Source organism: Cetorhinus maximus, chromosome 4 (assembly GCF_964194155.1).
Source record: "Cetorhinus maximus chromosome 4, sCetMax3.hap1.1, whole genome shotgun sequence".
Taxonomy (NCBI): Eukaryota; Metazoa; Chordata; class Chondrichthyes; order Lamniformes; family Cetorhinidae; genus Cetorhinus; species Cetorhinus maximus.
The window spans coordinates 1,253,837-1,276,730 of record NC_135882.1 but is presented as its reverse complement, the minus strand read 5'-3'; the positions used below and the strand labels follow the sequence as shown (position 1 = coordinate 1,276,730).

Sequence of the window (22,894 nt, the reverse complement as noted above, 5' to 3'; positions counted from 1 at the left end):
ATGTTCTTACAGAATCCCCCACCCCACATTTTCATTTGCTCTTTTAATTTAGATGGTCTATGACCTTACGGTTAAACTGCACACTGAGCAGTTCATGCCTGTCAACTTCATATGAACTATACACAATATAAACAGGGGGAAGTAAGGAAGGAAAAGCAAGAGGGAAAAATAAAGTTTTAGCAGTAACTGTTCAATTTTGCAGGTAAAATTTATTCTAACTTCTCGTCTACTGCCTTCAACCTCACTCTCGGACTTCAGTGGCAAGCAATTATGTTAATAATTTAAGAAAAAAATTGAATGTTTTTGAAAATTATACCCATTTGTCGTCTTTATTTATGCTGTCAGATGTAATTTTTTTCCCCGTAACAAGCAAGTTTTTACATGTTGTTAACTTGCTCTGGTGAATCCAAAAGCTGCCCAATCTATCATTGTTACATTATCTAAACCAAAGTACAGTTTTGACCTGTAAATAGAGACATATAAACATACAATTGCAAGGAAACAACATAATTCTACAAACATCTGATTTCTAAAATAGACTCAATTCAGCAGATACTTTGTAAACAACCTAAAGTCACAGTACCTGCACTATAATTAGATGCAGTGTTTAAGGCATGGTAGCAAGCAATAGATTATAGGCTCAGAGAGTCCTGTGACTGAAATGAGTGCAAACTAAAAGCAGTAGCACAGCATACACTTGCTAGAACTTTTGGAAATGCTACCGAGGCCCATAAAGCAATGTCTGTGAACTGTGTAAATAATTGCGGGTTGTCATTTAGCTTTCTTCTGTCTTTATTTAGGTCCCGGACTTGTTTTGAGTTTCAGCATTGTTCAAAAACTGGGGTTTAAACAAAAACTGGTTTTCTCCAAATTTACTTGGGAGTTATGAAGTTGCATGTTTTTCTTTCAGTTTGTGATACATACAAAAATACGAATTAGGAGCAGAAGTAGGCCATTCAGCCCCTCAAGCCTCATGGCTGATCTGATTGTGACCTCTACTTTCCTGTCTAATCTCTATAACCCTTTGACTCCCTTGTCAATCAAGAATTCAACTCAGCCTTAAAAGTATTCAGTGGCCCCACCTCCACTGCTCTCTGGTGAAGAGAATTCCACAGACGAACAACCCTCTGAGAAAAAAATTCTCCTCTTCCGTTTTAAATGGGAGACTCCTTACCTGAAATATTTCTAACTACTCATCGAAACCCCTTTTGAACACCTCTATTTAATCTCCTCTTAACCTTCTCTGCTATTAGGAAAAGGATCCCAACCTCTCCAAATAACTGAAGCTACCTAAACTTTACTTATAAGGAAGCTTTATTTCACAAATAAAACGTAGGCAAATAACCGTGATATAGTAGACATATTTGCAGCAAAATTCTTAGAGTCCAGGAAAGACAATCAGTATTAAGGTAAAACTTCCACTCCTGTGAACATGCTTTGGTAAAATGAGGATAACTGGAGTTCTCCGCCTAAGTAGCACTGGGGATACAGGAAGCTCACGCCGCTGTAAGGCCTGAGCCGCACTTGGGCTGTGATGAGATCTATTTGTGGTCATATCTTCCCAGTGCAGAAAAACATTGTGCATCTTGCAGCCAAAACGGGCAACCCTCCTTTGCAACACCTCTGGAACATTACTTCAGATGCTTCACCCTCAGAACATGAGTTCTTTGCTCATCCTCAAATATGCAAGAATGAAAAGATGCAAAGAACCCTCATATCATGAATTGCTTGGGGCCTGTTTGAGGAGTTGTCCCTGTACTTTTACATTCCTACCCTTAAAAGTTAAAAAATACCTTTAAAATAAAACACTATAGAATTACTTAAAAAGGCATCCTGGGATTTATAAAGAGAGATATGGAGTACAAAAGCAAGGAAGTTATAATTAAACTTTATAAAACACTGGTGCAGCCTCAACTAGAATAGTGTCCAATTGTGGGCTTTAGGAATGATGTGAAGGCATTAGAGATGGTGCAAAAAAGATTTTTATGAGCATGGTTCCAGGGATAGATGATGTTGGTAGATTGAAGAAGCTGAAGTTAATTTTCCTAGAGAAGGTTTAGAGGAAATTTGATAGAAGTATTCAAAATCATGAGGGGTCTCATTCGGGAAAGATAGAAAAAATCCATTGCCAAAAGGGAACCAGAGGGCACTGAATTAAAGAGACTGGCAAAAGAACCAACGATTACATGAAGAAATACTTTTTTTAAATGCAGCAAATGGTTAGCATCTGAAATGCGCTGCCCGACTATGGTGGAAGCAGATACAAATGTGGCTTTCAAAAGGAAAAAATTGCAGGGCTACAGAAAAGGACAGGGTAGCAGGACCAGCAGAGCTGCTCTTGCAGGGAGCTGACACAGAGATGATGGGCTGAATGGCCTTCTCTGTGTTGTCGCCATTCCATGATTCTAAAGGCTGCAGATAACTCAACTGCATGGAGTTGAGAGAAGTAAACAGCCAATAAACATTCAAAAACAAAGCTTTTTCTTGCCAAGGGTGATGTCAATAACAGGTCTGAATGACCAAAGAAACAAAGTGCTTAAAGAAAATCAAAGTCATTTCTAGCTCAGTATGTGGCAGCAGTCTATTTGTATGTCAATGTTCAACGCATGAGGAAGAATATCTTGTAGGACAAACAAGCATGTATTTTAAAACTTCTAAAATATTTAGCAGTCATGGACTGCAATACAACCAGCATTCAAAATATTCAATCTTTGTACATTAAATCTTTGGAGTACTGGGTGCTTTGCAGTTGACAGAACACACTACAATATAGCTTTTAATTGCAATGTTTAGTGTAGTTCTCCTTATTCTTGACAAAATCTGTCCCCCAAGTACCTTGGATGAAATTCAGTACTTCAAATTGGAGGAGGGAAAGAGAGATAAAGAATCACTAAACCACTTGTTCCTGATGGAATAAGGTGGCATATATACAAACTGCATTGACATACAGAGGGGGTACAACACAAACTCATTAGAATGCTGGTTGGTATGGGGAAAAACAAATGCAGCACCAAGAAATATTTGAAAAATTGGATCTTTTTCCATTAAACAACACACATTATAGGCTGATATAAAGAAAGTGTTTACAGTTATGAAGGGATGGGATCGGATAGGTAGAACCAGACTGGTTCCAGTGGTTGAGGAGTCAATAACGAAGGGTCATAGATACAAGATTAAATGGAAGAGATCTGAAGCATGAGGTGAGGAGTATTTTTTTCCCCCACACACAGTTGGGAGGCTTTGGAATTCGCTTCCAGTGATTGAGGCAGAAATTATGTCATCAGTCAAGTGCAGATTGGATAGGTAAGTGAAGGAAAGGGGGGTTAAAGGGATATAGGAATATGGTTGGTAAGTGTGGTTAAACCAACTTTTTCAGATGGAGGGTAACAACAAAGTGGACCGATTAGACAGAAATGCTGTTTGTGTTGCTGTTTCTATGTATCTGGCATTCATTTGGAGCACTGGGTAATTAATGAAGGCAACAAGAAACGCTTCTCTCCTCCGGAGTAAAATTTCTTTATAAACAAATTTATACAATATAATTGTGAAATAATTAATAAGTAAACAGCTATTTACAGAAATAACATGTAAATACCATGCATTTTCATCCAAGTTGGTAAATTGTACCTCAACAGCACTTAGAAACTGTCAGTATGCTTTGGAGGCTGCATAGGTTACCAGTGGCAATTTGCAGCTACAATCTGACAACATATACAATGTTAACTCTCTCCCATCATCAAGAATCTTAATTTGCTCTTAATTTAGAAAACAATGTTTTCTATTTTCTTTGTTATCTTCAATTACCCATGAATAACTCATCTGGAATACTTAGTCTTCAGGAAGAACCATCTACTCATTTGCTTGGGGTTTAGTGTGCAGCCAAAATTGCTGACATGAAAATTAGGGGAAAATCTTGGCACTTTCAAATTCCCAAAGTTACAAACAGGAAATGTAGAATGGTTTGATGTAGGTCATAATAACCACATCAACTTCTTGGCAGCTTCCATTGTTACTGCATGCATTAACAATTGTTTTATAATAATTTCAGATATGGGAACTCAGACTCGTTACTCAAAATATTCTTTGAATAAGGATCATCATTTTCTATGGAATTGTGAACTTTTCTGAACATATCTATGAACTGTATTAGCTTTACATACCTGAGGTGTAAGGTAAGAAGCAGCTTGGATTGTATTCCAGCTTTTTCATGAAGCGAAGCTGTCCATTTTCCTTAAAGCAGAAAAGGTTTCTCTCACCAAGTACTAATACGGAAGATGCAGCTTGCTTAAATGATACTATACATATGTCTAATGCTTGTTCACCAATGTTCATCATCCAGTCCCTCTGCAGACAATAAGATTCACAATAGGTCAAAATATAAACAGCAAGATGGTATGGTCTCCAGGTTCGCTGCTTCTCTTTCAACTCAATACAGCTCAGGATTGTTACACAAACCCTCACTGGTCTTGGCTATTCTTATTTTTTTCATGTTATATGCAGAACAGAAAGCAATAGTTTCTTTTCTGCATACCTATAGGTTTAACCAAACATCCACTAAAGTCATGACAAATGTGACCTTAAAGCAAAGTTATTAACTTTTTACACATCAGGAGACAAATGTTCATCAACATCAAAAATAAACTAACCTTAAAATACATTAAATGTTCTTCTGAAATTCCATACTTGGAAAGAGCAATATCAACGCATCCATTGCAGACCTACAGTCTCTACAGGTCAGAGGTTTTAGGAGCCTAACTGTGTAAAGCAATGGAAATGGCTGGTTACAATAAACCACTGACTGACACTGGACTGGGACATCCATAGTTGGAATGCGTTGCAAACTATCCCTTTGCCACAAAGATTGATGCTCCTCTCAAAACCATTAAAGAAACTCCAAGACTTGAGACAACAGTTGCTGAAAAGGTGCAATTTGGTGGTCAGGTAAGCATGTGCTCATATAGGCTGAATTTGTGCCCACAATGATTGGTGTAGAGTAGTGCATTACATAAGTCAACAGCTTGGCAAAGGGCATCACAAAATAGTCAGAATTGGGGGCTATGGCAAAGGAGGAAATCACAGACATACATTGCATGTGTAGAGTGTCAGCTGTGGCTCAAGTAGCACTCTCACCTCTCAGTCACAAGATTCCAGGTTCAAGTCCCACTCCAGCTCTTGACTACAAAAATCAAAGCTGATAAAGTTGCAGTACTGACAGTGGATGTAAAAGGTCCTTGGCACTATTTCGAAGAAAAGCAGGGGAGTTATCGCCTGGTGCCCTGGCCAATATTTACCCCTCAATCAACGTCACAAAAAAAATCTGGTCATGGTCACATTGTTGTTTCTAGGATCTTGCTGTGCACAAATTTCCTACACCACAACAGTGACTACACTTCAAAAATGCATCTTTGACTGTAAAGTACTTTGAGCTGTCCAGTGGTTGTGCAAAGCACTATATAAATGCAAGTCTTTCTTTCTTTTTATTCAAAGCAGATTTAGAAAACCTGGTGAGAAATAATGAAAAATAGCTTAGAAACATAGGTTGGTTGCAGCACAGAAGGAGACCATTCAGCCAGATGAGACCAGGCTAGCTCTCTGCAAGAGCAGCCAGCTAGTCCCATTCCCCTGCCTTCTGCCCTGTAGCCCTGAAATTTATTTCAAGTACTTAGCTAATTCCCTTCTGAAAGCCATGATTAAATCTGCTTCTATTACCCTGTCAGGCAGTGCATTCCAAATCATAACCACTCACTGCATAATGCAATAGTCGAAACAAAAAATTTGCATCTATTGGTGCCTTTCATGACCACCAGAGGTCTCAAAGCACTTTACAGCTGATGAAGTACTTTCAAACTGTAGTCACTGTTGTAACACAGGAAACATGGCAGCAAACTCCAACAATCAGCAATGTGATAATAGCCAGATAATCTGTTTGTTTTGTGATGTTGATTAAGGGATAAATATTGGCCAGGATACCAAAAGAACTCCCCTGCTCTTCTTCAAAATAGTGCCACGGATCTTTCACATCGACCTGAGCAGGCAGTTGAGGCCTCAGTTTAACGTCTCATCTGAAAGTCAACACCTCCAACAGTGTCATACTCCCGAGTACTCCACTGGAACGTCAGCCTTGATTTTTGTGCTTAAGCCCTGCAGTGAAACTTGAACCTGGAACCATGTGACTCAGAGAGAGCACTGCCAACAGAGCTATGGCTGACAATGTACATAAATGATGAATTCATTCTTCATACAGGCAAACACATGGTTTAGATTAAGGCACATCATCTTAGGCAAACAAAAACTACTGCAAAGTTTTCAGCAGCTTGAATTGGAAAGAGTTAACCAGGGCAATAGGCTTCCACAGGGAATACACTCAAAATGACCCAAAAGAAACTCAGTCAAGTAAACCTACACCTATAAACAAATGGCTAACAGCACTTAAATATAGGCTTTAATACTTCATGGGGAAACATTCCAAATACAGGAATAGAAATCAGTACCGTCTGCAACATCAGAGAAAACACAGATTATAGCCACAACACATAAAAGTCAAATCTTGATAAAGTACAAAGTTCTACAACCATAATAAAAACAACAGTTACCACAATGAAAGGGTGCCTTACAAAGACTGATCAAACTATCTCAAAACCAATCTCAGTGCTCAACTTTAACTGTGAAAAGATTTGAGGCACACAGCACAGTTGAATTAATTAACAAAATATATGATTAAAAGAAAATGAACATCTCTGCTAATAATCCATGTTGATACTTCAGCACAGTACTTGGCGAGTGCTGCATTGCTGCAGGTGCCACTTTTGGGATAAGAAAGAAGCCATCTGCCTGTTGAGGTGAATGTAAAATATGTCTTTGCACTATTTGATGGGCAGTGGAGTTCTCCTAGTCTTGGCCAGCATTCCACTCTACAATATCATAAAAATGAATCATCTAGTAATTTATTTGCTGTTCGGGGAACCTTGTTCTGTGCACATTGCTGCCACATTTGCCTATATACAGTATTTCTGAAGTGACTCATTCTTGTAACTTTCTTTGAGATGCCATCATCCTCTAAAGTTCTGCCTTGTTGTAGCCCTGAACTAGCATATTCCTCTTGTTTCTCTATCTCCCCGCACGCATTCTGAGCTTAACTGCTCAACTTCTCCAGGAGATCTGCCTCCTGCTCACTTGAGCCGATACCCATTAAACTGCTGATCACCCAACTTTCCTTCCTGGTCCCCATGTTAGCTGATACTGTTAACTGATCCCTCTCTTCAGATGCTGTCCCTCTCTCCTTTAAATTTGCAGTAATCACCCCTCTCCTCAAAAAAACAACCCTTGATCCCATTGTCCTTGAAAACCTCTGCTGCATCTCCAACTTCCCTTTCCTCCCCAAAGTTCTTGAACAAGTCCTTGTTCAAAGTCCTTTGCAAATCCAAGCCCATCTTTCCCAGAACTCCAGTTTTGAATCCCTTAAATCAGGTTCCCACCCCTGCCACAGAATAAAAATGGCTCTTAAAAACACAAATGACATCCTCTGTGACTACCCCTTCTCATGCAGCACAACTCAAGGCCTGTGTTGTTGGAAGGTGTTGAGCATAGCTCAATAGGTCTTATTAAGGTATTTCTCATTGATTGGGGTCTTGGATAAGTCCGAGTTGAAGGGTGGATTTCTGATCCATGATTAAAATTTTTAAATTGCAGAATCAGCTTTAAGTAGTTTCCGAAAATCCAAAATGGCGCCATCGTATGTTTCTCCACAAAGGGTTTTCCTGCACTTGTCCATTTTGGTGGCCTCCTGCAGTAATGGCGTTTGCAATTTCCGTGCTTAAATTTTTTCAACAATGGCTGCCTGGATCAACTGGTTAGGGTTTTCCCCGCTTTAGTGCAATGTTCTTGGGTCTTGGAAGCAACAAATCCAAGCTTTTGCTGGGGTTTTTAAGCTGCCTACTCAGTCCCAATTAATTTGATTAATTATTATTTTTCCTTTGTTCAGAGCAAGCTTGACAGCCACATGTTCAGGCGTCAAATCAGGAGTCGGGTTTCTCGGACAGCAATTTAAACAGCAATTCCTTACCAGTGCAGTATTTAACTTTTTTCAGGGCTTGGTTGTCCAAGAATTTTAAACTTTTAGCTCAGCCCTGCCAGGTCTGCTGGCTCTGCACACTCTGGGTATAGAAGCTGGACTTCCATGGGATTTAATGGAGTCTTGTGCACCAGCGAGGGATTTAATTTCTGCCTTCAGCTTCCAGGCCTTTCTTCAGAGCTTTTTTTTTGGCAACTTCTTTCTGCGTCTTCGCTTCTTCAGATTTTCTTCAGGTGAGAACACTTGTTTGATTTTTCCTTTAGTTTTCCAGGGTTTTAATTTTCTTCTGCAGTCCCTGCGAGGTTTTGAGTTGTTCAATTCACTGCGACCATGTTGTAAGGTGTTGGGCATAGTTTTGTAGGTCTCATTAAGGTATTTGTAGTTTTAGGTAGTTCAGCAGTCAGTATATTATTAACTATTAAACTATATACGCAAGTACAGAAAAAAGGTCCAACCTAGGATATGTCTCCATGCTTGGTTCTACACACAGCTCTTTCCAACACTAGACTGACCCCTAGGTACAGGTCATGTGTTCTCTTGCATCACTGTGTGGGTGGTACTGTATTCAGTCCCACATTAACCTTTTATGTGCCAGACCCTTATACTTCAGTGACCTTTTACAAAAAGCACAAAACTAAAAACACATGCCTACCGTTAATCTCTTCCCAGATCCTAATTTCTGCTGCTCAGAATCTTGTCTGGTTTCTGCATCTGTGGCAACAGCTAGCACCTGGTATCTGATAAGGGTGACAAAAATATACCTTTATTTCCAATCAGTATCATGAAAACATCCACACAAACATTTTACTGATTGCGCCTCCAAAGTGCTTTGCAATGTTTTTGTTAAAGATGCTATTTTAAAGCAAGTTTTTATTGTTGTTGGCTGAACGGGGAAGTGGTGGGGGGCACAGACCTGAAGCTCTTTTCAGTAACAGTACGTATTCATGTTCAAAGAAAATATAAATCTAAAACCAGAGACTTTTGCAGTACAGAAAGCAGAAATTTGACAGGTTATGTCTGTGCCAGTTCTTTGCTAGAGCAATTAAAATTAATCCCATTACCCTGCACTCTTCCTCGGCTTTAAATATTTATCCAATGTGAAGGATACAATGGTTTGTATCTCAACCACTCTGCAGCAAAGCATTTCATGCTGCAGAATCAGAATCACCCGATTCCCCCACCCACCACCCTCACGCTGGCATCAAGAAATTTCTCCTAATTTCACTCCTCTTTTAAACCTCCTTGTGATATGGCACCACACAAGAGGTTATTAACAAAACAGAGCTCACAGAACAGAAGGTAACTTTGTGACATGGGTCATTGGGAGGTAGGAAACAGGAGAGATGATGGGAATCTTCTCTGATTGGGAAATGGAACAAGTGGTGTTGCCCAGTAAGTAATCAAAAAGGCTAAGGGAATGGTGGACTTTATCTCAAAGGGGATGAAACACAAAGGAAGTGATGCTTCATTTTTACAAAGCCTTGCTCAAACCACACTTGGAGAACTGCATTCAGTTCAATGGCCACACCCCGAAAGGATATTATTGAGAATGTGCTGCACAGACTTCACCAGAATTGTTCCAGCGCTTAAAGGATTAAATTAGGAGGCCAGGTTGCCTAATCTTGGCTTGTATTCTGTGCCTAGATGGTTGAGGTGATATAATTCAGGTTTTAAAATGATAAAATGAAAGATTAGATACAGAAAGGCTATTTCCTCTGATGGGGGAATCCAGTTCAGATCAAGGAGGCACAATATTAAAATTAGAGCAAGGCCATTTAGGAGTGAAATCAGAGAGCACTGCTTCACACGAGGGATAGTGGGAATCAGAATTCTTTCAATGGAAATTTTCAAGATGGAGATGAAGATCTTTGTTAGGTATAAGGTATCAAAATATTAGGATCAAATATGGGGAATTGACGTAGTGGTCACCTATAAGCTCTAGCTGATAGTACAGTACTATAATCATGACACTACCATACCCCCAAATGAACATGCAGAGTCATCCAGATGAATATAAGATATGTGACATTAAGTTGTAATAAATCAGAGCAACAGGGATAGGTGATGCAGTATGACAGCACCTGTGCAGTCGTGTGTCAGGAAGTGAGTTTGAACCCAACTGCTCATCCAGCAAGATAAAACCAAAATACTGTGGATGCTGGAAATCTGAAATAAAAACCGAAAATGCTGAAAACAAATTCTTCAGGTCTGGCAGCATCTGTGGAGTGAGAAACAGAGTTAACGTTTCAAATCCATATGACTGAAGAGTCATACAGACTTGAAATGTTAATTCTGTTTCTCTCGCTACAGGTGCTGCCAGACTTGTTGAGTTTTTCCAGTATTTTCTGTTTTTATTCCTCATCCAGCAAGTTTCCTGTCCTGGATGGACAGATAGACATAGAAGGCGCAGAGCTTCCTTTCAACAAGTTAGTTACCATTCTGCTCTCACAGGACTACCAGCAGCTGAGCTGGCTTAAACATAGCCCTACTAGATGCCCAGTACACTGTTTAACCATCTGTTTAGTTAAAACTTTGAGCTGGAAAAGCAAAATCACCATTTCATATTTAATTATTACATTTTTCAACAGATATTTATAGCCCTTTAAGCTATGCTTCTACATGAAAGACAAAAAATGCAAGATATTCTTTTAATGATTTGTTCTATTTTCTTTATATTTGGCTATATTTTCTTTAACATAGGGTACAAGTTCTGAGGTAATAGCATGTTGGCCCTTAGGAACAATGCAGCTAAAGTGCCATAAAATTCACAAATCTTCTTATTGTCACAACATAAGTGACTTTGAGAAGGAAATATGTCCATAATGGCATGACCACTGGAGAGTTTGGGCATATATGCATTAAGGATTATAAATAAAATTAAATATTCATGTAGTAATTTGTGTCTGTTGACAAAAAAAATAATCAAATCAATTTACTCTCAATATCCCAAGCTTCCTAAGTACGTTTGCAGTTAAAGCAGCCCAAACCACAACATCTACACACACTGGGAAAGTTGGTTTCTTCATTGTTATTGTACAAATACAATGCATGGATTAATTATTAATTACGCTTTAAAGTAGAAAGAAAATCCATTTGGAGTTAATTGATCAATTTTCTCTTCAATGTATTATGTACACCAAAGGCAAGAAATACATTGGACTCACTTATAGTTTTCAACTTGCCGACTTGAGGACACAGTAATGAAGGAGTCTGTCCTTGAGCTGTACTTCAGCGGGCCTGGCAAAAGACAGCCGGGCAAGAAACGCCCAAAAGCAAAGCTTTCCTGCTCAAAAAACATCAGCATCCCATCCATAGACTGAATGCAAATTAAGTCTCGACCTAAGTTTAAAAGAAATACATTGGAATGATATCGCATAACACAACAGCCAAAGTGTTTTTAATATCATATTGAATCTGTCTTCAGAACTTCCTCCTCTTTCTCTCCCTCAGGACTAAGGGTTAGAAGGCTGCAGAATGTAAATCATAGCAGGCAGTTTCAGAGCGTAATGACCTACAGAGAATTAAGGATAAGGAGTGAGTGCGAGAGAGAGAGTGAGAAAGAGAAGAGAGAGAGAGAGAGATCAGAGGCAAAGACAGAGTAGGAGGCAGATCTAAAAAATGTATAAAGCTAAGAAAGAACTGGTTCTAAAAATAGTTAGGTTTGTAACTAAATTATAAGAGTTGGAAATGAAAAATCACATTTTCCCATTGTATGAATTAGAAGCTTGGGGAGCCCAGCCATAATACAACAAAACAGCTAAACTAGATGATGATTCCACACTCTCTCTGTGGTCTAACTCCACCTTCATCTTTGTTACCCTTTAATCAACATCACTCCATGTCTACTGTACTAAGTATGAGTTTGCTTTTTGTTTAAAACAACATTTTTACAACATAAACCACAGATTAATATAAAAGATAAACAAATGCCTGGTAGTGAGATTAATGTATTCAATTTGCAGCACCAGTCATAACTATCCTACGTTACACGAGCTAGGTCTCTACAGTGCCGTCGCTAGCCCACTGTCCTGCTCTTCAATAGGAAACTAGCTTAAGACGACAGCCTATGTACTCTAGTGAAAAGACAGATTTCAAAGAAATTTGGAATTATCCCACCTCTGGTAGTATTAGCCAAATCTCAGTGCTTTATATGGGCATACATCAAGACAGCAAAACCGAGAAGCTTTAAGATAAAACTAAAATACTGCAGATGCTGGAAATCTAAAATAAAAAGTGCTGGAAACACTTAGCAGGTATGGCAGCATCTGTGGACAGAGAAACAGAGTTAATGTTTTGAGTCAAATATTACTCTTCTTCAGAACTGGAGATCTGCAGTTCTGAAGAGTCATATTTGACAAAACAAACTCTGTTTCTTTCTCCACAGATGCTGCCAGCCCTGTGGAGTATTTCCAGTTATTTTTAAACTACAAAGCCCATTGGGAGAGGAGAAGAGTCAGAAAACACTGTGGGGTGAGTCACTACAGTTATGTGGGATGGTAATTCTAGGCATGAAGGCCACTGGACTCCACATGAAGACATCAATTTGATACAATTTCCAAGGGAGAAATGCTTCTGGAAGCCCAAGCGTAGCTTTTCAATTTCAGAGTTCACGATTGCAACCTTTCCAATCTTCAGTGAAAGTTGACTGGTTGTTTTTTTTTTAACCTGGACAGGTTCTTTGAGTATTTTTGCAGATCAGGAAAACTAGCAGTTGTTGGTTGTAATATATTACACTGCTAAAATGATATCCATTGAAATGAATCCTAGCTCCACTATTGCTCCCATACATGTTACAAGGCTGCTTTAGTGTTCAGAATGCAAAAATAATGCAAGTGATTTAACAAATTACACAATAGACCCATAAGCATAAATCACTATTAACTATCTAATACTGTACTGCACAATACAATAAATAGTTTATTGATCAAAAAACAATATTCATAGTTAGATATCAAAACAAGTATCCTTTAAGGCTGCAGTTTTACTAGTTATACAGTGCAGCTATACTATTAGAGCAGTACAGTACCTGAAGACTGCAATGGACCAGAGTTATACCACTAACTGCCATCACTGCACAACAGCTCCACCACCTGCCTCTCCCAGCATTAGATGAGTACAGACAAGAGCACCTGCCTTCATCTAACATGTCAAAGTTAATTTTATTAATATTCTGAATCAATGAATATTTACGTGAACTAGATGCTCCCACCAAACCCCCCACCCAGTTGCCTGATTCAGGAGCCCTAAACAGTTGCGATTTTTAAATTTGCAACATTTGAAAATTTCATTTTCATCACAGGGAAGGTTGCTCACCACCACCTTCTCAAGGGGCAATTGGGATGGGCAATACCAGCCTTGCCAGTGATCCCAGGAATAAATGTGTTTTAAATCTTCCTTTCTGCCTGCTGCAACTGGTATGATGCTGTATGCACAGTTATGCACATGCATGTCTGCCTGTAATATCACAATGCCTTCATCTGGTTCTCTGCATCCAAATACAAGGGTGAAGTTACTGATGACAAAATATTAGGAAATAAGGCCCCCAGATGCATAATAGAAGAATATGGTGAAGCCGAGTCTGGTGAAGTATCAGCTGAGGTTCAGTGAAAGAACTCTTGCCTCCAAGTCATTGGGAAATAGGTTCGAATCCCACTCCAAGGTTTGAGCACAATCAGATCTTCAACCTGACTGAGGCTGAACAAGCAGGTCACAAAGGAAACAAACAGATATATATTGACCAGAGTTTGTAACTGAAAAGCTTTTCCTGTCTACATGAAGGTCACATGGATGGAATGTAACTTGGCGCAGACGATAAAGAAACCTCAAGAGTAACTTGATCACCATTCTAGTAAGATGACAGAGGATCACTTCCCCCTGGAATTAGTAACAGACTTGTTTCAGATTTAGGAAAGGCACTTCCAAGCCATATTCTAAAATAGAGGAAGAATCCTGTACCCAAAACAAAAAATAATGAATTTACATTAATGTAGCCCCTTTCATGTAGTCAAGACATCCCAAGTCACTTCACATCAAATTACTGAGTCACTGAGCATATCCAAGAATGAAACCGATAGATTTCTAGATATTAAAGATATCAATGGATATGGGGATAGTGCGGGAAATGGCTTCGAGATAGATCAAAAAGATCTAGTTGAATGGCAGAGGAGGCGCGAGGGGCCGAATGGCCTACTCCTGCTCCTATTTCCAATGTTTCATCATACCTATGGTTTTTTTTGATTGGAGGGAACGGGGGGGGGGGGTGGCGGGGGGAAGGAAGGTCTAGCTTTGAGTGGGAGAGGAAGGTGTACTCGGGGGTGGGGGAAGAGGTTCAGTGGGGCGGGGGGCGGATGGGGGATGTGAACGAAGGTGTTGGAGGGGTTATGAAGTGGGGGGGCAGAGAGTACAGTGGGAGGAGGTTGTAATGGTGGAGAATGCAGCAAGTGGGGAGGCAGGTGTAAGGGGGGAGGGAGGTGTAAGGGAGGGAATTTGGAGGGGGGGGATACTGTCCGGTGGAAGGAGGGAGTTCAGAGAGGGGATGGTATCCGGGGTGAGAAGAGGGTTCAGGGGGTGAAGGTGTCGAAGGAAGGAGGGGGTTCAGAGGGGGAAAGTGTCAGGGTGGAGGAGGGAGTAAAGGAGGGGATGTCCAGGTGAATATGCAAGGCAGAGGCCTGTGGAGTCAATGAGTGCCTTCAGGAGAGTGAATTGGGGATGGATGGAATGGTGAGTGTGAGAGGAGGCAGAGGAAGCCGGTAGGGTGGGAGGGTGAGGGTGCATCGGTAGTTTTAGAAGGGACAGCGCAGGTGGTTGATGGGGACTCTGAGGCAGACACAAACCCTGGGGGGTGGAAAGGAGGAGGTGGGGGAGGTCAATGTGGATGGGGTTGGGATTCTCAGGAAGGTAGGGAACATGCATATTCACCTGGACATCCTGGAAAGACAAGGGTTTGAGTTGGTTGGTGACAGTGGAGAGGTGGAAGGTGATGCCAAGGGAGTCAACAGTGATCGTGGAAAGGACATGGGTGACTGGGAGCAGAGAAAGGATGGGGGAGCTGATCCAAAACTTCGCTAGGATCATGGTTGTCGAAATCGAAAGTGAGCGGAGCCGTGTGTTGCATGAGAGTGTGATCAGTGGGTGGGCGGAGATGCAGGTCAGCTCAGATGGATAACTGAAAGAGAACCCCAGCAGGCAGCATTGAAAATGCTCGGGACAGTGAGCTGAGTGTGATGGATGAAGGCTCCGCGTGTGGGGGAGAGTGCTTGCACGAGGCTCCGAAAGGCCCTGCCGCACACACACCTCCCTCCAGAATCACTCGCAGTCCGACTACGTGCAGCTGAATTGCCAGTGGGGGCTTGCAATGGGAGGATTCGCAAAGCCTGTCAATGAAGCTAAAAGACAACACCACACATTATTCAGTGAAAGTGAATATATTTTCAGATTATAAAGTGGCAAAATATGTTCACCCGTGCAGCCACTTGTGATCAGAATTTCTTAACTTTCCTAGGCCCACCACTTGTTCTAGTGCTGCCCTGACATCCACAGCTGGGGTGGAGACAGCCTGTGTTGGGTTGGCCCTGTTGCCTCTGATGACTTTGGTGTGCATCCTCTGGAGAGCTGAGTACTTGAGGGACCCGGCTTGCTTTCACTGTCCTCTGGGCCAGCTGCTCCCTCTGCGGTGATAGAGGACGAGGTCGAAGGGGTCACAGGCAAAAGGGACTGTGAGGGAGTGGACAGCCTCTGAGATTCCTGAGTGGATGTCCAGCTGCCACTTCTCCTCCCTTCGGGTGCCCGAGGGCCCCAGCCTGATTCCTTGAGGGGAAGGAGCATCTGGAGGGACATTGAGGTGCCCTGTATCCCTCTCGCATTGCCACTGCAGGAACTCACCCGTGACTACTGCAATGGAGTGCATCTCCACATTCTGCTGGACCAGGGACTCCACGGCACCCATCACCCTTCCCATAGAGAACTCCATATGCGCACATGTGGGCACCATTTCATCAGAGAGCAGGCGGACGCATTCTTCCTGCTCGCATGCCACTCTGTTGTGGGCTTCCAACAGCTCTGCATGACGTTCCCCCACCTTCTGCTGACTCTCCACAATGAGTGGGGAGGCCGAATCCAGAGGTTCATCATCTGACTCGGACCTCACTGATGCCTGTTTCCCAGCAGTCCTCCCAGTGCCGGGGAGCTCAGCTGAACCTGCCTCCTCCTGCTGCGGACACGTGTCCGTGTGGTGACCACCAGATTGTGAACCCGAGCCTGCTCTGGATCTAGGTCCCACCGAGGTGTGTGTCTCTGCGCTGGTGCAGGGTGTGGGTAAGCACTGTGACGGGTCTTCCAGGCTGCTTATTTCCAGCTCTTCAATGGAGGAGGTGTCCTCTTGGCTGGAGGTGAGGACCTGGATGGAGCTGAGGGACTGGCTGGCTGAGGGTGTTGGTTGCTTGGCAGAGCTCCCTGTGAACCAAAGTAGAGATAATTAGTGCATGACAGCAGAGTCAAAAGCAGGAGAGAGAGAGCACTCACAGTTGCATTGAGAGGGAGAAGATGGGGTGCAGGATCCTCACATGGGTGTTTGCCACTGATCTCACCATCGCCATAGGCATGTCCTCACCAGTCAGCACGATGGCATGTTCCTCAGTGAGTGAGGGGCTTAATGTGGGCCAGTCCACCTCCAGTCTGGGACCTCTCCCTGCTGCTGTGAGCCAGCTTCTCCACCATGAAAACAGGTTGTAAGCAGGACGCATGGCATTGTGTGGAATCTTATTGTGGTGAGCGGAGCCAAGGACAGGAGCTCCAGAGGATATGAGCCTGATGAAGATGTGAAGGTGTGTGTGAGAGTTAGTGGTGTTGTCGCTTGAGGTGTGAGATCCCTGTGGATGTGTGATGGGTTTGAGAGTGTGAGATTGAGAGTGATGAAGTGGTTGATTTATCCTGGGGAATGGATGAGATCATTCATCCTCTTCCTGCACTGGATGACTGACCTTGTCTGTGCTCCAGTGGTGCTGACCATCACTGCCACCGCCTCCCAGGCTGGATTGGTGACTCTGGTGGACTTAGTGCGTCCAGAGATTGGGTACAGGACATTGCGGCGGCCTTCCACTGCATCCAGCAGGCACCCCACCTCTCCCTCAAGAGGCATCACTAAAATTGAGGTCACCTTTGCTTGCAGGGCCATCTGTCAGATGGAGCAGTCCTGGTCTGTAGACAAGTAGTATGCTGCACTCTAGTGCGCTTTAAATATAACACCCAGAGTGAGGAAGCACTGAGGTCCTGGGGTGAGAGGCATATCAGAGCCCAGCTGTCAGCGATCCGGAACATTTCCAGTGAATGCATTATTAATGAGGCAGGACGCACCAGGAATGGGACCATACGGTGCAAAAACCCACCATTGTGGCCAACGGGTAAACGACTTTTCTCATGCCCGCCACCACACAGTGCAAATCTGGGGCGATTCTGTCCTAAGTTTGTTCATTTAACTCTGTCATAATATTTGAACTAAAAATCTGCATTGTTCACAGAAATTATGTCTCAGTTTAACTTGATAGGCTGTTGTAACATTTGGTTGGCTTGGTCACTGAGCATTTTGTATGAGGGAGGAATCAAGCTATTCAATTCAGATACAAACATACTTTGCAATTTGTCAGAAATATATCTGATTTGTAGCCTACTTCTTAAAATCCAGGGTTAATTAATCTCAAAATTCCATGGACTGTTTCCGAGGCATACTTACTAGCATAGATTGCTAAAATGGAGCCACCAAAGAAACTAGAACTTTTAAAGAGAATAACGTGCTCGTGTTTCCTTAGTTATTGTGAAGGTAAAGACTTTTAAAAGCACAGCAAGGTTAAAAAAAACTGTAATCATAGCTACAGCATTAGAGCTGTGAATCATTATTGCTACATTTTGTGCCACTGAAGTAAAGTTAGCCCACATAATAGATATAGTTTTATTGTAACCTGTTTATGAACTGGTTTAATCTAGTCCCTACAAAAATAGTGTGATGCAAGTGCGGTGAAATCTTTCATATCATTTTTTATTTTGAATTGGGTGGTAATGTATATCTAATTTATAAACCAAATATACACCTGCTATAATTATTTAAACATCGCAGTACTTTATTCATGATATGAAAATGCAAGTTAATGTGATATTTCCTGCATTTTGATTCTAATATACACAATGTCAAGTCAATTCCACATGGAAATGTATGCTTGACAAGCTACAGTCTTTTCAAGCTTCTATCCAGATGCTTTCTCTTAGTTAACCTAATGAAAACAGCAGATGTTATATTCTCAAGTCCTGAAGTTGCTCAACTGCTACAAATTCTGAAATGAGGATGGCAAAGTAACTTCACACAATAATTACTGTGAGCAACAGCCTCCTTGAAAGGAACATTTCAACGTCAAACCTCTAGAGTGAGTGCATCCCAAACTGAGGCAGGGTGCTGAGAGCGAGAAACAGATAGACACCAAAGGGCAGAATTTTCCGTGCCCACTGGTGTTGGGCGTGTTCAGCAGCGTGAGTGGACAATATGGCAAAAAGGTCAAAAATTGGTTTCACGACGTTGTGCAGTTTGCAATCGTCCACTCTGCCCATCAACGATGGGCCACTTTTCCCGCAATTGGACATCAGGAACCTCATTGCAATTCATTTGCATATCATTATAAGCCCAGCCGCCAGAATAATCCCCCCACGCTAGATCATCTGCCCACATCGGCAGGAAAGCACTCTGGTGCAGAACACACCTTGACAAGTGTGGCGTGCAGAAGTCGGGACTTGCCGTTAGGCCTTGCTGACATCGTGGATATTTGAGCAACAGAAGGTGCTGGAGCACGACAGCAATGGGACCTTGGAGGAACGCCCATCACATGCAGGGTGGATTCTGATGGACATGGCTCCACCGCAAAGCAGCTCCCGGAAGGTGGAAAGACATCATTGAGGGTCTGCTCACAACGGATGGTCGTCAAGGGGGTGTAGAGTAAGATCCAGCTGTGTTTGGGAGAGGAAGGTTAAGGATCAACTGGGAGAGAAAGGTGTGTTGGTGGGGGGAGTGAAGTTGTGAAGGGGAGAACAAAGGTATTCGGGGGAGCAGGGGGGAGGTTGGGAGGGAGGGAATGAAGGCGTCCGGAGAAGGGAAGGAGTCCAAGGGGAGGGAGGGTGCAGTGAAGGAATCCAAGGGGAGGGAGGGTGCAGTGAAGGAATCCAAGGGGAGGGAGGATGCAGTGAAGGAATCCAGGGGGAGGAAGGGTATGGGTGGAGGAAGGAGTCAAGAAGGTATAAAGCTGGGGGAAGAAGCACATTCACTAGGACATGCCCGAAAGAGAAGGGTTGTGGCTAGTAGGTCACGGTGGGGAGGTGGAAAGTGATGCCGGGGTGGGGGGGGGGGGGGGGGGGTCAACAGTGATGGGGGAAAGGAAAAAGGTGACAGGGAGAGGAGAAAGGACAGGGGAGCACAAGAAAAACTGTAGCGCTACCATGCTGGTTAAATTGAAAGTGAAACGAGAGTCGTGTTGGGTGGGAACAGGTGCTGCATGAGAGTGTGATCAGTGGATGGGCGGAGATGCAGGTCAGCTCAGATGGATAACTGAAAGAGAACCCCAGCAGGCAGCATTGAAAATGCTCGGGACACTGAAATGAGTGTGAAGCGGGAAGGATCCACATGTGCGGCAGAGCGTTTGCACGAGGCTCTGAAAGGCCCTAAAACACACACACTTCTGCCTGCAGAATCACTTGTGAGCTGGCTGCATGCAGCTGAACTGCTAGTTGCAGGAGGGGGGTGGTGGTGGGATGCAGTGGGAGGGCTCGCGAAGCCAGTCCATGAAGATGAAAGACACCATTACACATTATTTAGTGAAAGTAAATATATTTTCAGATTGTAAAGTGACAAAATGTGTTTACCTACGTAACCAACTGTGATCAGAATTTCTTAACTTTTGAATGCCTTACACTTCTAGGTGCTGCCCTGACATCCGCAGCAGGGGTGGAGACAGCCTGTGCAGTGGCTGACCCTGTTGCCTCTGATGACTTTGGCATGGGTCCTCTGGAAAGCCGTGGCTTGCTTTGGCTATCCTCCTCTGGGCCAGCTGCTCCTTCTGCAGTGACAGAAGACGAGGTTGAAGGGGTCACAAGCAAAGGGAATTCGGAGGGAGTGGACAACCTCAAATTCCTGAGTGGATGACTCAGGGTTGTCCAGCTGCTGCTCCTCCTCCCTTCGGGTGCCCGAGGGCCCCAGCCTGACTCCTTGAGGGTAAGGGGCACCTGGAGGGATGTCGGTGCCCAGTTTTCCTCTCATGTTGCCACTGCAGGAACTCACCCTTGGCTACCGCGACGGAGTGCAGGTCTGCGTGCATCTCCACAACCTACTGGACCAGGGTCTCCTTGGCTTTCGCCATCCTTCTCATGGAGGCCTCCAAAGGCACACATGTTGTCATCCTCTTGCCTTTCAGGGCCATGCCTTCTTTGCAGCAGTTGTGGGCTAGAAGCACTGAGAGGCGTGATGAAGTGGTGAAGTGATGTGTGGCGGGCGAATGAGAGCCCGCCTGCCATCAAAACAGCAGGCGGGGTCTCGCTCTGAAGAGGTCATATGGACTCGAAACGTTAACTGTTTCTCTCTCCACAGATGCTGCCAGACCTGCTCTAAGTTTTTCCAGTATCTCCTGTTTTATTTCAGATTTCCACAATCTGCAGTATTTTGTTTTTATCATTTTTAAGCATGCCTCATGCCGCTCCTGGTATGCCCTCCCACACTCTTCACTGAACCAGGGTCGATCCCCCAGTGAAATTATTTGCTTCAGAATGTCTTCAAGAACTATAGAACTCAAAGGGAGGAGGAGCGGCAGCTGGACAACCATGGGTCATCCACTCAGGAATCTGAGGTTGTCCGCTCCCTCCGAGTCCCCTTTGCCTGTGACCCCTTCAACCTCGTCCTCTGTCACCGCAGAGGGAGCAGCTGGCCCAGAGGAGGACAGCCACAGCAAGCCGGGGCCTTAAATACCTCGGCTCTCCAGAGGATCCACGCCAAAGTCATCAGAGGGAACAGATTCAGGAGGAGTACTAATACACCAAGTTGTAGGTGGCATAACACTGTTTTATTAAAGGCTATGACATTCATAGTTAAGGGGAACATTGAGCAGTTGGATCAATCAATGGCTTAAAATACCATGATCTTAATTTGATCATTTCCATCAAAATCAAGATTGCTTCTGCTGAAAATTAAGAAGCTGCAAGTAGCCCTGTTTAGTCTGGATCAGCGGTTTACAAAGGAAGTTTAGATGTGATGTTGTCAATGTTCCAACCAGGGACCCAACGAACTTTCTGAGAGACACGGTGAAAGCTTTGTGAGTGGATATGGCCATTACATGGTTCCTTTACTGTAATTTATTTTGGATACTATGTTCTGTGTTTTGTGCAGTAACAAGAAAAACTAATGACAATTGCATTTTTACTTGGTTTTAATTTTAGTGAGAACATTCCTGCCCAGCAATCAGGCAAAGGAGGCCCCAAACCCTCCAGTGAAGGACTCGTTCCCCATGAGTTTTCTACTGCTTATCATATGCTTTTCAATTAGTGCATGTTCACAAAAGCATCAAAAGTGTGTACAGCAATAACAGAAAGACTGCAGATAATCCCATCTGATACCTTATAATAAACTAAAGAACGAATACTCAAGTTAATACCAACAATTCATCAAAAACCCTCTCGTGATTTTTGTGCCACTCAGGGTCTGGACTATATTCCGAAGCCATGAAGAGACAGCATTACAAATTCAGATCTGTATTGGTGTAGACTAAGCTACTTTCTGAGAAACAAGTCATTATACATCAACAGCCACCTAGCAGACAGCGAAAGGAACTTTCAATATTTGTAGAATAACTATGAGATAACCCTATGTTCCTGAACAAGTGAGAAAAGAAATCTCTACAGGTTCTGTACCCAACTCTGGAACAAACAGCAGAGAAGGCATAGGATTGCCCATTTTAATAATTATCAACAAAAGTAGGGGTTGCATGTTACTGTTTATCAGATTTTCAGGGGAAGCTGAAGAATGCACCACTCTAACTAAACAGAAGTTAAACAATGAAGGTTGCCATTTTCTTCCACATTACTAAAGACCGGACTTACATTAAAATGATACATGTGAAAAAGCACTTATTCTATGCTATGGGCATATTGGGGCATAACTTCCATTTCGTCATCCCAGGCATATATCTGAAATTGGGGATCGGCTGCCTGTTATAGAAAGCATCTGGTTTTCATTCCTTTGATCATTGTGCAACTTTCACAACCATCCAGGAAATGTGGAAATGTTTTCCTACTGCAGGATGAATTCTTACCTTTTACACCACCAAAACCTCCAAAAGTTAGGTTGCAAGCTGTACGTTGAAGATTGTGCTCATACATTAGTTTCAGCTGATACTGGTTTCCATGTTCAACAGTACCCATAGTTCCTGTTAACAAAAAAAAAACAATTGGAAGGCAAAAGAAAGGCTTTATGCAATAGGCCATTGGCTAAAAAACAGGTACAATGCAAATTATAGCAGGGGCATGTCAGCAATCTCACCATAAGCAAGAATCACTCCCATCATTCCCACAAACACCCCAGTTGGTCGGCCATTTGAATAATAATGGGGGTGTGATCAGATCATGGCTTTTGGCACTGGGTTGGTATGCCTCCTCTCTAGCTCTTATACTGCACACTGACCCAATATGCAAGAGACAAATTTCATCACACTCAGTCCAAATGAATTCAGAATGTTATTGTAGTCTGGTTAACATTTTTGTTTGATCTTTTCTTAGGCTTCTTCCCTTTTCTTCTGTGCTGCCTCA

General features: G+C 42.8%; 1 protein-coding gene across 7 annotated transcripts in view; it reads right to left on the bottom strand.

Annotated features, from left to right (window-relative positions):
• bbs9 (Bardet-Biedl syndrome 9) overlaps window positions 1–22,894 on the bottom strand; it is a 453,250-nt gene that overhangs the window by 412,669 nt on the left and 17,687 nt on the right. For all 7 annotated transcript variants that reach the window (XM_078539791.1, XM_078539787.1, XM_078539785.1 and 4 more), the window contains exons 5-8: window positions 22,402–22,515; window positions 11,236–11,410; window positions 8,724–8,808; window positions 4,161–4,344 (exon numbers count right to left, since the gene is read on the bottom strand). In XM_078539791.1, coding sequence (XP_078395917.1) covers window positions 4,161–4,344; window positions 8,724–8,808; window positions 11,236–11,410; window positions 22,402–22,515 — 558 coding nt within the window. The remainder of the gene's footprint in view (window positions 1–4,160; window positions 4,345–8,723; window positions 8,809–11,235; window positions 11,411–22,401; window positions 22,516–22,894) is intronic.